The sequence below is a fragment of the Alexandromys fortis genome, unplaced genomic scaffold (assembly GCF_014885135.2).
Source record: "Alexandromys fortis isolate MF-2015 unplaced genomic scaffold, M_Fortis_MF-2015_v1.1 scaffold_262, whole genome shotgun sequence".
Classification (NCBI taxonomy): Eukaryota; Metazoa; Chordata; class Mammalia; order Rodentia; family Cricetidae; genus Alexandromys; species Alexandromys fortis.
Window position 1 is genome coordinate 758,465 of NW_026068147.1, and position 16,354 is coordinate 774,818.

At 51.2% G+C, this 16,354-nt stretch overlaps 2 protein-coding genes and 1 non-coding gene across 4 annotated transcripts; all 3 read right to left on the reverse strand.

The window, feature by feature from the left end:
• Positions 1–625: 625 nt before the first annotated feature.
• Cd79a (CD79a molecule) lies at positions 626–5,573 on the reverse strand. Its single transcript, XM_050127110.1, has 5 exons — positions 4,737–5,573; positions 3,201–3,500; positions 2,861–2,979; positions 1,165–1,233; positions 626–1,029 (listed from the first exon to the last, which is right to left on the reverse strand). Exons 1-5 carry the CDS (start codon positions 4,792–4,794, stop codon positions 916–918), a joined length of 660 nt encoding a protein of 219 aa, XP_049983067.1. The 5' UTR covers positions 4,795–5,573; the 3' UTR covers positions 626–915.
• Positions 5,574–9,415: 3,842 nt separating this feature from the next.
• LOC126491479 (small nucleolar RNA SNORA48) lies at positions 9,416–9,557 on the reverse strand. The gene has a single exon (XR_007589404.1). It is a non-coding gene; the product is annotated as a small nucleolar RNA SNORA48 (small nucleolar RNA).
• Positions 9,558–10,486: 929 nt separating this feature from the next.
• Positions 10,487–15,723, reverse strand: Rps19 (ribosomal protein S19). 2 transcript variants are annotated; one of them, XM_050127117.1, is made up of 6 exons: positions 15,650–15,723; positions 15,108–15,178; positions 14,778–14,878; positions 11,640–11,823; positions 11,159–11,213; positions 10,487–10,557 (listed from the first exon to the last, which is right to left on the reverse strand). In XM_050127117.1, the coding sequence occupies exons 2-6, from the start codon at positions 15,176–15,178 to the stop codon at positions 10,531–10,533; spliced, it is 438 nt and encodes a 145-aa protein (XP_049983074.1). In that variant the 5' UTR covers positions 15,650–15,723; the 3' UTR covers positions 10,487–10,530. The 2 variants fall into 2 exon arrangements, with proteins under 2 accessions (XP_049983074.1, XP_049983072.1); XM_050127115.1 differs by lacking the exon at positions 15,650–15,723 and adding an exon at positions 15,444–15,519.
• Positions 15,724–16,354: the final 631 nt, after the last annotated feature.

The following is a 16,354-nucleotide window of genomic DNA, read 5'->3' on the forward strand; positions in this document are numbered from 1 at the left end:
GGCTCTGTCCTTTCCCCAACTGTTGTTATCCCTTAGGCTGTGCTCACTGGACAGCCAGCTCGAGTCTGCTTCTCGCCTTGCCTTCTAACTCGTGTCCCTGACTCTGGGGATTCCCGTGTTTCCTCTTTGCTTCACTCCTGCCCTTCACTGCCTTTCTGCATCTGCTCTTCCCACGTTAGTGCTACTGGGTCACAGCGCTGTGCACTCTCCACCATCTCCAGGATCTTGACAGAAACACTCCAGATCTGCCTAGACAAATGCACCCACGAGGGAATTAGGTCCGACCCCCAGGAAATAATACCGCGTGTTTTCAGAGCTTAAATATGCATAATAATTTGGTAACATCCCCCCTGGCTCCCCTTTTCTTAGGGACATAGGGAGGGTGAGGCCCTATAAAAAAAGATAAACCAGCCCTTCATTTGGGGTGGGGACTTCCCCAAGAGACTTCCTGTTTCTTGGAGGGATGGGGGTTGGGGGGCAAGACTGACTGTCTAGTCCTAGATGTCAGAAGTGGGCAGGTGAGAACTTAGGTCTGAGGGAGGAAGGGAACTTGGGCTTCCTGCTCCCGGTCGCCTGGCACTGTGGAGGAACAGTCCTCATGAGATCCACGACTCCTGCCAAGGGCTGCTTTAGGAAGGATTTATTAGCACTTAAGTGGCCATGACAGATCTGGGAGGAGGGGGTGACACTAACGAGGCTGCTGTAATCAGCTCCCCTAGAGGCGGCGATTAAGGGCTCATTACCCACTGGAGAGGGAACCCAGGACAGACTTGGGGAAGGACAAGATCAGGTGGGAGAGTAGGGTGGGGTAGTCTGGAGGGACAAAGACTGGGAAGGGGAGACTGCAGGGGAAGAGAAGTGAGGCAGGGCTATGGCAGGTGGGGACAGACAGCACAGCAGGATGGGGGATGTCAGTCACGGCTTTTCCAGCTGGACATCTCCAATGTGGAGACTGCCCACATCCTGGTAGGTGCCCTGGAGTCCCCTGGAGATGTCCTCATACATAGAGCAGTCATCAAGATTCAGGCCCTGCAAGGGATAGGGTAGCTATCAGTCCCCTGGCAGCTGCGGTCCCTGTTCCCAGTCAACCCCAGAGTTCCCACTGCAGACCCCCCCTCCCTGTACACCGGCCCGCTCTTCAGCACCACCCCATCCAGTGCCCACCTCATAAAGATTTTCATCTTCATAGTCATCTGGCATGTCCACACCAAACTTCTCGTTCTGCCACCGTTTCTGTAGGTGAGGATTAGCCTCAGTGAGCAAGGGGGAGGTGAAGGGTTTTTCAGACCCTCACATACCAGCAGGTGCTTTATCAGAAAGATGAATGGACAGGGGGATGGCGAGATGGCTCAGAGGTTAAGAGCACTGGCTGCTCTTCCAGAGGTCCTCAGTTCAACTCCCAGCAACCACATGGTGGCTCACAACCATCTGTAATGAGATCTGGTGCCCTCTCCTGGCCTGCAGGCATACATGCAGGCAGACTATTGTATACATAATAAATAAATAAATCATGCCTAAGCCCACATATTGGGATCTTGGCAGATACTGTTCTCTGATCCTCTCCTCTCTTTCTCCTTATGGGTTCTCCTGCATCACCTTCCAAGGAGTGCTGGATGTGTTTGCCACTACATTCCACTAACTTCCTCAGGCTTTCTATCTAGCACGAGCTGCTGGGAACTCACTAGGTGGACCAGGCTGGCCTTGAACTCCCAGAGCTCTGCCTGCCTCTGCCTTCTGAGTGCTGCTGAGATCAAAGGTCTAATGCTACCATGCTGGCCTGCTACTGTTCTCCAGTGCTGAGGAGTATAATAGTAAGACAGTATAACAGCAACTGGCAGTGAATATCTGTAATCCCAGTCCTTGGCAAGCTGAGGCAGGAGGATTATGAATTCCAGACCAATATGATCTATAGAATGAGTTCGGACCCAGCCTGAACTACTTAGCAAGATCCCATCTTCTTTACCTCCCCACTGAAAAGGAAAGAAAACTAGTGGTGGCAGCTATGCCTGTGATGGCAGTACTTGGAAGGTGGGGAGAAGAATCAGGCCAGCCATGGAGAGAACAAGTCTGAGGCTAGCCTGGACCAAGATCTGTCGAGAAAGAGAGACAGAGACAAACAGCATTTGGGAGGCAGAGGCAGGTGGATCTTTGTGAGTTCCAGGACAGCCAGAGCTGTTACACAGAAAAACCCTTCCTTGAAAACAGAACAAAGGAAAGGAAAGCAAAAACAAGTCTGGGAGATGCACAGCTGGTAAATCTGTTGCCATGCAAACCCAGGGACATGAATTTGGTCTGGGCATCCTAAGTGGAAGGAATGAAGGGACTCCAGAAAGTTGCTTTGTGCCCCCACACTCACATGCCCAGACTCTCCTACCCACTATCCATGTACACAAACCGATGAGAAATAAAGAAGGGCAGGCATGGTGGCACACACCTTTAATGCCAGCAGCAGAAATTGAGAGGCCTAGACAGATTTCTGTGAGCTCAAGGCCAGTCAGGGCTACACAGTGAAACCTCATCTAAAAACATTAAAAAAAAAAAAATAAAGTTGCCTTGTGGCCTAGGGAGAAGTAGAGGCTCTGGAGGGGCACTGGTCCCCTTTGTCCCTGGTCTTGGCTGCATTTGCAGGGGATTGCTCTTCAGGTGGGGCAGGAGGAGAGGCAGAAGGTATCTAGAGAGGGCCAGTGGGGACACAGTGACACCCTGGAGCTCAGGACCACTCACAATTTTCTTGGTACTCTCAGTCTTCCAAACTTTGGAGTAGGAACCTCAGAATCTAGAGGACCAGCTAGACACTGGGAGTCATAGTCCAGGCCCGGCAAGCCCAGGTGACTTGTGGGGTGTTACTTGGGGGACTCACCCTGAATAGTAGCAATGTCCCTGGCACTACTGCACAGAACAGCAGGATGATGCCCTCGGCTGTGATGATACGGTTCTTGGTGCCTTCTCCCATGTCCAGGAAGGGTCTAGGGACTGGCTCTGTGAAGACAGGGAGTCTCAGTGTCCCCTCCTCTCCCAGCCCTGCCCCTTGTGAGGTCAGGGAGCCCTGAAGCCACCATCCTGCCCGGCGAGAACCTATGTGCTGCTAGTTCAGGTCCAGGAGGAAGGAACTGGTTCTGCTCGCACGCACGCACGCACGCACGCAAGCAGCGTTCTGGATGGAGCAGGGAACCCGAGGGGCAGCGTCCCTTGCTACTCACTACGCACTCGGAGGTAGGTGCCGCAGGAGAATTTTCTCTTGCCGTTTTCTTCCGCGTGGCATTTGTAGAGGCCCCCGTGGCTCTTGTTTACATTGGGGATGACCAGCTCATCACCTTTGAGCCCCTGACCAGAACCCATAAACACTGAGGGGATGGAGATGTTGGAGTTGTACACAAAACCGTACCACCACGTGATATTAGGTCTGTTGCCATCGTGCTTGCAGACGAGGCGGGCCTCATCCCCCACGTTCACTGTCACCGATGGTGGAATGTCTATCTTCAGGGCCTGGCATCCGGGGCCTGTGGAGAGATGAGAACAGAGACTGGAGGTGGCCCTGATTGCCGCGATCCAGAGCCCTTCACACCAGTGCTCTTGGGAGTGGAGTGGTCCTGATGGTGATGACACCTCTAGAGAGAGAGTAGATGCTGGGAGAGCTGCCTTGTGGCTTCTTGCCACCATTGCTCCATTGCATTTTACTTTCCTAACACCAGCAGGGTCCCGCTGCAGAGAACTCCCCGAACCCTCTCAGAGACTTCCCCTTCATTGGGAAGGAATGGGAGCCATTATTCCCAGCCCTTAGGAACCTCCTCCGGCCCTGGGGTGAGGGCCCAGCATCACCCCCTCTATTGGAAGAGGTGGTACTCCCCTCCTGCAGCCACCCTGAATCTGTCCTTCTGTGCCTAGGCTGTTTCTGCCTCCGCAATTTAAATGTCAACTTAGGGATCAGGGACTGAACTCTGTCTGGGTGGAGGGAGCTCAGAGAGACAAGGGTGGACTGGTGGCCAAGGTGTCCACTCTGTGTTTATCTTGAAAGCCCCGTTATCAGCCTCCCCAGGACCACATTGGCTTGTGGCCACCTTCCTGAACATAGCAGGAAAGAGGAAGGCCAGAAGTGAGGAAGAAAAGCTGGAGGAAGAAGCTGGGCAACTTCATGGTAATGGGCTCAGACAGCAGCGCTCCACTCTCGGCTGGTTTCCAGCATCAGTCACTTGAGTGGATGACCTTCCCCTCTTAAAGCCTGGTCAGTGTGGTCACACTTGGTGAGGGAGGGGAATGGAGTCTGATGAGGCACGCCCTCCCTTTCCCTCGGGGACACCTCCCTGAGTCCACACTTACTTCAGTTCCTCATTCTGACTTATGAAGATATGATTTTGTGTTGTGGGGCATGGTGGGCTTGGGCCTAACAGTGGACTTTCCTGAGCCTCCTCCAAACCATCTGAGACAGAAAGAAAGCCCCCCCCCCCCCCCCCCGTTCCCTGTTGTTGCTCCTTTTATTTCGGAATAGGTCTCAGTAAGTTGCCCAGGCTAGCCATGATAGGTTAGCACTCATTATGTAGCCCAGGCTGGCCTCAAATGCAATATTCTTCCCTCCTGCTTCAATCTCCTGAGCTCTGGTATTACTTTAAAGGGTGTGCGCTATGCATCAACCTGTCTGGCTTCCCTCAGCTTCTGGCTTCACTATCCACCCCTCCCGTCAGTGGTACCCTCAAACCCCCTGCCCCCCAACGCCAGTACCTTCCCTTTGGCCACATTACCTAGGCAGGCTTCCGCCAGGAAGAGAAGAAGAGGCAGGACTCCGAGACCCTCTGACATTTTCTACCAGTGGGTTGATTAGTCTGGGTTGCAGTAGCCCTCGGGTACCAGATTCCACCCCAAACTCCGCCTCACTTCCTGTTTGGCCCCGGACGGAGATGGGCTCCAGTGGCCCTTATTTGCCATGTGTTTCAGTCCCTGAGTGCTGAGGAACAGTGCTGCACCTGGGCTGGCCACAATTCCCTTGAGTCTCTAGTGCTGGGGTGGGGCAGAGGCTGGTTCAGGCCGCTGAACCTGCAGAAGGATCCCGGGAGCTTGGGCGAGGCAGGCAGGTCCACCTGTTACTACGCTCAGCTTTGGCTTCCGATCTCATTAACACTGGGGCAAACCTGTCTGCTCCCCCCACCCTTTTCTTTCCAAACCTACCTTTTCTCTTTTTCAAGAGAGGCTGGCCTTGGATTCACCAGTGAAAATCTTTTTGTCGTTGTTTATTTATAGTCACCTTTTATTTTTTTAATCAGTGAAGCTTTATTTATTTAATGTATGTGTTTGCTTTCATGTATGTATGCATGTGTGCCATGTGTGTGCCTGGTGCCCGTGGAGACCAGAAGAGGGCTACAGATCCCCTGGAGATGGAACTACCGCCGCTGTCTGGGTGCTGGAAATTGAGCCAGCTACTGAAGGTGCCCCTGAGATCGCGATCCTCTGCCTTTTCCTCACTATTGCTATTACAGATGTGATCCACCACGCCAGGTTTTCCTTTCATGACGTTGGGGATAAAACTGGGATCTCTTGCCTGCCAGGTGACTGCTCCGCCACTGAACTATACCCCAGCCGTGGAGGGCGATTACAGAGGAGGAAACCGAGGCTCAGTGAGGGGAAGCAACCACTTGCCCGGTGCTGTCCAGTCTGTGGTGGAATGGACCCGCTGAGCCCGCAATCCCAGCCTTTGGGAGGCTGTGGTATGTGTAACTGAGAGGCTTGCCTGGGCTACATAAGAAACAGGCAGATGGGGGCGGGTGGCGGGTGACAGAGTTCACTGGTCAGCCAGGTTAGCCAGTATATTGAGCTCCAGGTGAGCCTATTTTCGTTTTGTTTTAAAGGTGAGGGACTGGTTAGCTCAGTGATTAAGGGTACTCATTTCTCTTGTTGATGAACTAGACTCAATTCCTAGCATTCACATGGTGGTTCATAATCATACATATAAATACTAAGTAAATAAAAAAAAACCTAAAAATCTTTCTTTCTCTTTCTTTCTTTCTTTCTTTTTTTGAGACCAGTTTTTTTTTTTTTTTTTTTAGCCTTGGCTGTTCTGGAACTCACTATGTAGACAAGGCTGGCCATAAACTCGGAGATCCTTTTAAAAATTTTTTAAAGCTAGGCAGTCATGGACCACAAAAAAAAAAAACCTGAAAATCTTTCTTTCTCTTTCTTTCTTTCTTTCTTTTTTTGAGACCAGTTTTTTTTTTTTTTTCTGTAGCCTTGGCTGTTCTGGAACTCACTATGTAGACAAGGCTGGCCATAAACTCGGAGATCCTTTTAAAAATTTTTTAAAGCTAGGCAGTCATGGCCCACAAAAAAAAAAAAATCTGTTTTATACCCAGGGAAATGGAGCGATTGAGATACTAATTAAGTAGTTAGGCAGTTTTCACTTATGTGAAGACATGGCAAGAGAAATCATTAAAATAGCTGTATTGGCATATGCCTATAATCCCAGAATTTGGGAGGCTGAGACGGATAAAGGCAAGTTCCAGGTCACCCAGTGACTCAGACTCTATCTCAGACAAACCAAATCAAAACAAGCTAGGCAGTCGTAGCCCACACCTTTAATCCCAATACTTGGGAGGCAGAGGCAGGCGGGTCTCTGTGAGTTCAAGGCTAGCCTGGTTTACAGAGTGAATTTCAGGTCAACCGAAGCTGCAGACTTGCAGACTCTCTTCAGACAAAACAAATTAAAATAACAAAAGGGATCAGAGGCGTGAGGTTCGTTAAGATTGCCAGGCCAGCTGAGCTCTGGCCTCAACAAACACACCCCAAACCGGGCTGGAGAGACAAGATGGCTCAGCTGTGTTAGAGCACAGAGTTCCTGCTGAGAACCTGAGTTCCACGCCCCACACTCCACGTGGTGGATTACGATTGTTAAGTCCAGTTTTAGAGGGCCCAGCCTCTTCTGAAGAATATGTTGGCTCATGCACACATGTAGTACACACACACACACAAAACCTCCCAAAGTAGAAAAAAAATGAAAAATAATCCGAGCTGGGTGGTGGTGGCACATGCCTTTTGTTATGCCCAGATCAGGAGTCCCCACAAACCAACCAGGAGACCAAGTCCTGTATGTAAAGGCAAGGAACCTTTATTCTTACACAAGTCTGCAAACTTGTCCATATGTCCAGTGTATTGTAGTGACTGGAGAGCCCCGAGCTCAGGTAGAGTTGGGTTTTTATAGTAGCAAAGGTGGGGGTGGTTGAGGGATTTCTAAGGTTTAGGACCCCTGATTGGCTGACATTTGTCTAGGGGTGTCCTGGTGAAAACAATGGGTGTGTGCAGGCAGGTATGATCCTGTCTACAATGATTGGAACGTTAGGAATTTCTTTTGGATGGTCTGTTCCTGGGTGGTGTCTGGGTAGTCTCAGTTTGTGGTCTTAATCAGAACCAAGTATTGCCCTCAGGGTAAACAAACTACTGAGACTCAGGCCTCTAGTGAGCTTGCGGTGGTTGGGTCCTACACCTTTAATCCTAGCATTTGGGAGGCAGAGGCAGGTGAATCTCTGAGTTTGAGGTCAGCTTTGTCTAAAAAGAAACCCTGTCTTTCAAAACCAAAGAACCAAACAAAAACAAAAAGAGAAAAAGGAGAGAGAGAGAGAGAGAGAGAGAGAGAGAGAGAGAGAGAGAGAGAGAGAGAGAGAGAGAGAACTAATTTGAATGCGACTTGGGGAAGCCGAGCAGTATAGCCCTTACTTGCCACCTTTTGTCCGGTCCCAGGTTCAATTCTTAGAACATCAACAAAACAAAAACCACATTCATCGCAGGATGTTTTTTTTTTTTTTTAAATGGTGGAGCAGTTCCGAGTACTTTTTTTTTTAATATTTATTTATTATGTATACAATATTCTGTCTGTATGCCTGAAGGCCAGAAGAGGGCGCCAGACCTCTTTACAGGTGGTTGTGAGCCACCATGTGGTTGCTGGGAATTGAACTCAGGACCTTTGGAAGAGCAGGCAATGCTCTTAACCACTGAGCCATCTCTCCAGCCCCGCAGGATGTTTTTTTTTTCGTGAAACAATCCCAAGGTACATTTGCAGGAGAAAGGACATGCTGTAGTACGTTCAATAGGGCAGCTGAAAGCCGCAGAGCAGCGGTCAAGTCAGTGTCAGAAATGGGGAGGAGAAAAACCCGGGTGTAGGAAATGGGGTTGACACTACCGGCTGTTTGGGGACAATGGTCTGTGATACAGACAGACGTGTACACCCTTGACTTTCACCTCTGGGGGGAAAAGGAGGACTGGGGTTGGGGAAGGACTCAAAGTTTTACACAACTTTTTTTTTCTTACCCCTCCCCCCCATATGGGTTTTTCTCTGTAGCTTTGGAGTTCCCCATCCTGAAACTCACTTTGTAGATCAGGCTGGTCTTGAATTTACAGAGATCAATCTGTCTCTGCCTCCCGAGTGCTGGGATTAAAGGTGTGCGCCACCACGCCTAGCTCTGTAGTATTTAGTGTCTTTATTTCCTACTACGTTTGGTTCTGTTTGGGATGGAACTCTGGGCCTCTCCTGCGCCAGGCAAAGTTTTTGCTACTGAGTTACAATTGATTTCTCTTGCATAATATTTTTTTCCTATTATTTTTTTAAGCTATTTTAGATGCTTTGTTTGCCGCACGCCTTTAATCCCAGCACTTGGGAGGCAGAGGCAGGTGGATCTCTGTGTGAGGCCAGCCTGGTCTACAGAGCTAGTTCCATGACTGGCTCCAAAGCTAGAGAAACCTTGTTTAAAAAAAAATGCTTTGCTTGCATATGTATCTGTCAGAGTCAGATCCCAGACAATTGTGAGTTGCCATAAGCCTCTAAGAGCAGCCAATGCTCTTGCTCCTAACTGCTGAGTTCTCTACAGCCCCACTTGGGGGTGGGGTAGAGACAAAGATGGCCTTTCTCTGTGTAGCCCTGGAACTTTGGTTTGCAGACCAGTCTGGCTTTGAACTCCCTAGACCTACTTGCCACCACTGCCTGGCTGGCAATCTGTGCAGGTGTGTCTTGCTCTTGGGTATGCACATGGGTGTAGGTGTCCCTGAGGCCACAGGTATTGGATCCCCTAGAGCTGAAGTTACAGTAGTGGGCCTTCTGATATGGATGCTAGGAACTGAACTGAGGTCTCTTCAGAGTAGCAAGTGTCCTCAACTCGGAAGCCACCCTCAAAGCCATGGGTGGGGAGCTTTGCAAGGCTGCTTTGAATACTGCTTTACATGCCTGAAATACTTCATAACTTAAAAATAGGCCAAGTGGCCCAAAGGAGTGGTGCAGGATGGTAGTCCCAGCACTCTGAAGGTGGACACAGCAGGGGGCCAGGAGCTCCAGGTCATTGTGCTAAAAGACTATTTGGGCTCCAAGAACAAGGTCAACTGATTTATAGTAAGAGTCCTTTTCTCCTGTTTGGTAGGAATGACCCTCCCCCCCCCCTTTTTTTACTTATGTGCCCTAGGCATGAAACAGCTTTGGCCACGAAGATAGGCATCAAGCTAGGATGAACAAAGGACTCCATCTGCTCTGTCCCTGGCTGATATAAGACAACACCACCACCAAGGTGTCTCTTTGCCCATTGCCAGGGACTGTAATGACCCCCCCTTTTATGAGCTTGGTGGTATCACCGAGAGAGCACTCAGTAGTCCCTGAAGCTTACTTCCCTTTCTCTTCACAACCTGCCACCTCCCGCCCACATTGCGAGGTGCCTGCCTTGAGGGCAGGACAGCTGGTCTCCAGTTCCAAGCTGCTACTCGGGGAACCTCAGACGAGCCAGAACTCAACTTTCTCGGTAGTGGCTGCCCCCTAGTGGCTGCAGCGAAGCAACTTCCTAACACATGTGATCAGTGGGGCCAAAACATTCCTCTTCACTTGACCACAGAAAGGGACATGCCTGAGCTCAGGCTTAAGGTGGACTGCATGGGCTGACACAGGCCACATCCTCACAGCCTCCAGTTACCCAGGGTTTGTCCCTTCAAATGCTGTAGGATATCCATCCCAAGAAGCTTGCTGGACACAGAAAACTGCCTGTCCCAATGTTTCAACCCGGGAGGGGCGGTTCTCATGTGGCTTGAAAGAGTCCCCTCTGCAGGGAGCCAGTTCAACCTGGCGTGTTGCGGATCGTTACAGATTGGGGAGGAGGAAGGTGAGCCGCAGAAAATCCAGAGCCTCCCTTGAGATAGGGCTGATTGACCCGGGAAGCTGCCAGGATGACTGGGGCTAGGCTGGCCTTCTGGAGAGCTCAGGCCCAGCATATTCCTTACACTCCTTACAGGCACCATGACATCAGGCAGGGATTGCAGCATCCACCTTTCATCCTTAGTGGAGGATGGCAGGACAGCTAAGGGAAGGGAAGGTGACTATGCTGCCTTCTCATAATCCAAAACTTTCTCTTCTTGGGAACACACCTGCAGCCCAGCCCTACTATCAGCTGACATCACAGCTCTACTGGTGTCTTGGGATTCCCAGGGAAGCCCTGTATTAAAAAACAGAACCAAGAAATCAAAAGCAGACCCAGACCAGGATTATGAATGAGGCAATTTATTAACCCAGCATCCTTTGTTCTAATGCTTCTTGTTGGCAGCTGCCACCTGTGAGAAGACAGAAGGATCAGTGAGTGGTCTAAAGGCGTTGTCATGGCTCACTACCCAGAGCCATGCCCTCTGCCCCACTACAGCAGACACCTCCAGCTTTGTAGATCACAGTCACTGTCCCAAGGGTAAGTTAGGTCACTTGTACCAACATTTGTGTGTCGCCCTCTACTGAGATCCCAAGCTCAAAGCTAAAGTCTTCCAAGAACCTCAGCAGAGGTGCAGTCTGTAGCAGAGAAAATCAGGCATGGGGTGCCTTGTCAGACCCCAGGGGCTCTGCTTTTTGGAGTGAGATCACCCAACCCAAAAGGTAGTGGGAATAAAGTCACCCTACAATGACTTGTTCTGTGCCTGAACCAGTCTACCACCCCAATCTCCACCTCCCCTAAATTGCTTACATCCGGTGCCTAATAAGTATGAGGACCAAGTTAGAGCAGAATCTTTTACCAAGGTGATCTGTATGGAGGACACTGCAGAAAGGTATAGTTTACCCAAGGCAGCCTGGGTTATGTAGCAGACCTTACGTGGTTTTTTCCCCTGTCCCAGTATGACCTTCTCTGGCTGTGTCTCAATGGAAAAAAGGAGCTGGTGCACCCCTCACCTGTCCGGCAATCCTGTCCAGATCTCTCTGTCCCTGAGGTGTTAGCTTGCGGCCCCTGTGCAAGAGAAAGAAAAATTAATTCTTGGCTGAGCACAGCCCAACCCCGCCTCTTGGGGGAGGACAGAAGAAAGCACCGAGCAAGGGAGCCACATTCTTCTTGCCAAGCCCCACTCGTGCCCAAGCCAGCTGCATCCTAAGGAGCTGGAAGGCAGGAGTGGGAGACCCCTGGGAGCTGACGAGGTGTCGTTTGTGCAAGCATTAGATCAAAAGCCCCGAAAAATCAATTGGGAAAAGTTAACGAGCAGGCTAATGAAAGCGGACAGTCGCTAAATTACCTTCTCAGAGTCAGAGAGGTCTGGGTGAAGGCCTCACTGTTTGCTTTCTGAATGCCCTGTACCTCCATTTGTAGGAAGGCCCAACAGCTTCACCACAAGTCACCAATGGGCATTGACCACCCTAATTCCGGCACAACCCTGCATACCCATCCTGGTCCTTTTCCACCATTTTCAGTCCCTCCAGGGCTTGGAGAACGCGGCGGGCCACACTCTTGGAGCCTCTGCTGAAGTGGCTGGGCCTGACACCGTTTCTCTGCCGTCCTCCATAGATCTTGGTCATGGAGCCAACCCCGGCACCACCACGCAGGTACAGGTGCCGTGCTGTAGAGGCTGGAGGTGGGGCAAGAGGGAGTCTGAGGATCATTCTTTCTATATTCACGGTGGGGAGTGAGGCAACATCTCACCGCTTTACAGAGCAAACAGAACACGCACCAAAACTGGGGCTTGACATCCCTGGTTCTCCCTCCCCTGTAACTTTCCCAAGGGTGACCATCTCCACACGCCTGCGGCACGACAGTGAAAAAGGAACTGACTGTTTTACAGGACAGCTTAGCCCTGGAGAACGAGGCCAAGATCTGGCAGGGCAGTTCTGTTGTGGGTACCATAAACTTGGAATCTCAGCCATGGAGGATACCGGACTGTTCCTGCAGGCAGCCTCCTGGCCTGTCAAACAAGCTTTGGCAAAACCTCGAAGGCCATGCCCCAAGGTGCCGACTGGTGCTGCCTGCCATTCTCTGCATCATGCATTCTCAAGCAGAAAATAAAAAGTCTCAGGAGCGACATGACCCTGGGGATCCTGGGGCCCAGGAGATTCAATAGTCCTGCAGAGCACTTATAAAAACAAGACTCACAGGTCCCATACCATTTAGGAAACAAAGGACTTGGGCCACCTGGCTAGGAAATACAGGGATATCTTCATCCCCTAAAGCAAAACCAGGCAGTCATTTTAAATCTGGCCCCACTGCCATCTCTCTTCTGGCACCCAGGAGCCACCAGGTTAAGCAGAAATTTACTTTAGTGACTCCAGCCACATTGTGTGGGCTCCCCTTGCTCCCACAGCCTGCCGCTAGCCTGATTTTTTTTTAAACCATATACCTGCCAAGATCGACAGACTCACGTGGTGTCACTTCTCATCTTCTTGCAAGGTGACACCAGACAACTCCACCTTTAAGACCAACTCAAATGCTCCACAACCACTACCCTACCCAACGCCAGAATCCATTATCACCCATCATCTGCTCTCTTCCTCAGGGCACCAGACTAGGGATTAGATTAGCCTGGGCACAGCAGGTGCCTGAATCTCCTGCACCGCTATCACCCCCACCCCTGCGTCTGTACAACAGTACCAAAGGAAAGCAACTGTCCCAGCAGCCACAGTGGCCAGGCAGGGAGTTAACTGCAGCAAAGATCACTAGCGTCTCTAATGGGGAGTTACAGTCCTTTTCAGTACCATAGAAGCATCAGCTAATTATAAGGCACTCACTGCCACCCCAAATCTGCATGTATTTCCTTCTGATTTTTGAAAGGACTTATTTAGAGGCTGTAAACAGCAAGATGAAGCTCATTTCTTCTCACTTTCTTCCTCAAAAAGACCCTGGGCTCTAGCACATTTTGAAAGCAAAACTTTAGACAAATCCACAGAATTGTTGCTGAATTTTAGAGGATTAACGAGACAGGACGTTGGCCCTCAATGTCTTCCCACTGCCCTAGGGAGCTGTGTCCAGGAGGGGCTGGTGTCCTTCATCTGAACTTATTTGCAGGCCTCAGTTCAGGAGGCACTGCAGCTTAGCAGTGCGAGTGGTGGCCCCATCTTCACCAGCGGTGTCAAAGTGTTGGATGAAGAACCTTGTAATCTTTCATCCTGACCCTTTCTCAGCCAAACTAAGGAAACACTGCTTTCCTAGCCCCAGTTCACCCTCCTACTGGCTCCTCAGTCACTGAACCTCTGGTCCCAACCCATCACCTCCGAACCCCACGCCCACAGCCTTTCCTCACCCCAAAACAAACACGAGCCTGCTACCCCACTGCACTCTAGCCCCAAATACAAGCACAAGTGCTGGGATTACAAGCCTGCAGACCTGGTCCCAAACTCAAGCATCACCTGGCAAGATTCCATTCATTGCCAATACCTTCCTACTTTTAGGCTTGGGATGCAGCCCAGAGTGCTCGCCTAGCATATACAGAACCAGAATCCAACCCTCAGCACCTGGAAGGCAGAGGGCAGCCTGGTCTCTTGGCGAATTCCTGGCCAAACAGGGTGTACACGGCGAGACCCTATCTCCAAACACAAGCCAGCAGTGGCAAAGGTGGTAGGGTCACATGATCAGCTGGTGGACATGCATGACCCCCCCCCATCAACCCTGAAAAAGACAACCAATTCTGCCTGGGAGGTCCTCAACACGTGCGTACTAACCACGCTACCCAGAGAAACCACTATACTTCCCCTTGCAATGCCAAATCTGAGTTGCACCAAGCAGAGCATCATCAATATCTGTGTGCTTGCTTCTGAGACAGGAAGAAGGGCATATTTTAGCTAGGCCTCACCCCTGCTGTAGGCAGGGAAGCCACTTTCCCTACATCACCCTCATCCTTTAAAAAAAATAAAAAATTGCGTTGGCAGGTGGATGCACCAACCTTTTCCCACACTGTGGAATTGACCTTTTGGTTTTCAGAGGCTGTGTTGAGTCATGATGGTCCCTGTGCCCATGCCAAAGCCTGAAACAAAGTGGATCCCATGGACATTTGACTTAATACACGCTAATATAAATTTATAGACTGCTTCACATTTTGAAGTGATGAGCAATGTGTTTCCTATGACCTGGTGAGTTCTCAGGTAGGGGGTCCCTTAGCAGAGACCAATATAGATGCTGAGACCTTGGCACAACCCAGCACTGATCCCACCCTGTAGAGCTAACCACAGACTATAGCTTACAGAATATCAAATAGGACCTATAGCTCCAGAGAGAAAGAAGTTTCCTCTTGGGGCGCTCAGAGCCTTAAGTTCCCTCTGAGAACAAGGAGCAGCACCCCAACTTGCCAATCTTTCAGTAGAGAATCACCTGATAGAGATGGATCTGAATTAGAATGTTACACAATGGACACTGTCAGACTCAAGTGAGCACCTATAAGTAAAATATCAACAGTTTTCTTGTTCCCAGGTTTCCTTTCACATTCAGAGATAGTTATTAGAGCATGAGGTCTGTCTCAGCACAGTTGAGAGGGGAAGGGGTTCCTGCCTGGGGCCACCCAGCTCCCCATTCCCAGCCAAAGTCCCCAATCCTCACCAGCTCGCGTGTAGAACCAGTTCTCATCATAGGGGGCAAGCTCTTTATGTTTGGCCAGCTTGACTGTGTCCACCCATTCGGGGACTTTCAGCTTCCCGGACCTGGGACCAAAAGAATCGAGAAAAGGACACTTCAGAAATTTCCATAAAATCCCCGAAACCACTCCCCGTCAACAGAACCAACTAGGAAAAAGCAGGATGGGTGCGAGCATCTGAACTAACAGGACAACATGGAAACATGGCCATCCTTGGCCTAATTAAGAAAAGGCCCCAACAAGAGGTTATTCAGATTAGCCACACTTTGGGCTCACAGCTCCGGCCCGACACTTACTTTTTGAGGAAGGCTGCCAGAGCTCTGACGAACTCCTGCTGGTTAACGTCTTTTACAGTAACTCCAGGCATCTGGGAGGAAAGGCAAGTATGTCAATAGAAGGCTTGGTTCGAAACACTGACGCGGTTCCAGGTCAACAGCAATCCCGCTACTCCCCCATCCAGACCGAAGCCCCAACATCCTCCCCGCCTTTCGCCAAGTGCAGCCCGGCTCTTCCAGGTTCAACAGAGCTCCCGCGTGCCCACAGCATGCGGATCACAAGCCGGCGTGGTGACCGCGTGGGAGACTCCTCCACACCCCTCTCGCTCAGCCCACGTTCCCGGTCACTCCACTCACCCCTCCGCTGCCCACCTATAACCCCTTTTGGACTCCCGGATTTGTGGCCACAGGCATGTCCGGGCCTGCCGCTCGCACGTGGCCGCGGCTCCAAGGGGCGGAGCGACCCCGCGCCGGGCTTCCTGCGGTCCCCGGCACGAGCTCTTGGGGCCAGACAGCCCGGCCCCGTGGCCCCGCGCACAGCCGGACCCAGAGCTCTCGCTTACCGTGCGGCCTCCGCGCTGCTAGCCAGGGGAAAGGGAACGACGGGGTTTCCCGGGCGCACAAGTCGGGCGTCGAGTCTCGCGAGAGTTCGGAGTGCTCGCGAGAGCGGCTAGACCAGCGTCTCCACCTCTCTGAGGGCGAATACGGCTTCGTCTCCACCTAAAATGGGAGGGCCTGTAAGAGGAAGGAGTGGAGAAGCCAGGAGAAGGGACAGGGGACGAGAGGAGGGGGGGCTGTTGCCTCTTTCCGTTTTTTCGGGCGTGTTGCGAAACCGGAGAGAGGAGAACGTGGCTTCGTTTGAGCCTCGTGTGTCTGGTGGGAACAGAAGTGGCGGAAACTACTGAGGGCGGAAGGAAAGCGGGGTTCTGCGTGAAGGGGCGTTTTCCCTGGCCGGAAGTGGGAGTAGTAAGGGCGGAACCGAAACGGGAAATGTAGTGAAGAGGCAAGGATGACATGTGGCGATCACCCCCTTTTGTCCTAGCACTAGTATTCGCGAGACCGGGACTACACGGAAGCCCCACCCTTCTTTGGGCGGAAATTGCTTCAGTTTGCTTGCCGCTCTCGGAGTGGAACTAAGGCATTGGAAGCGGGGGAGGAGATTAGGGCAGGGACAACGAGGCAGGGGCGGGACCTTGATGGAGGTTCCGTTCTGCCATCTAGCGCTGGAATCCGATTGCTCAACCCGTTAGTCTCGCCTCATTTGCCCC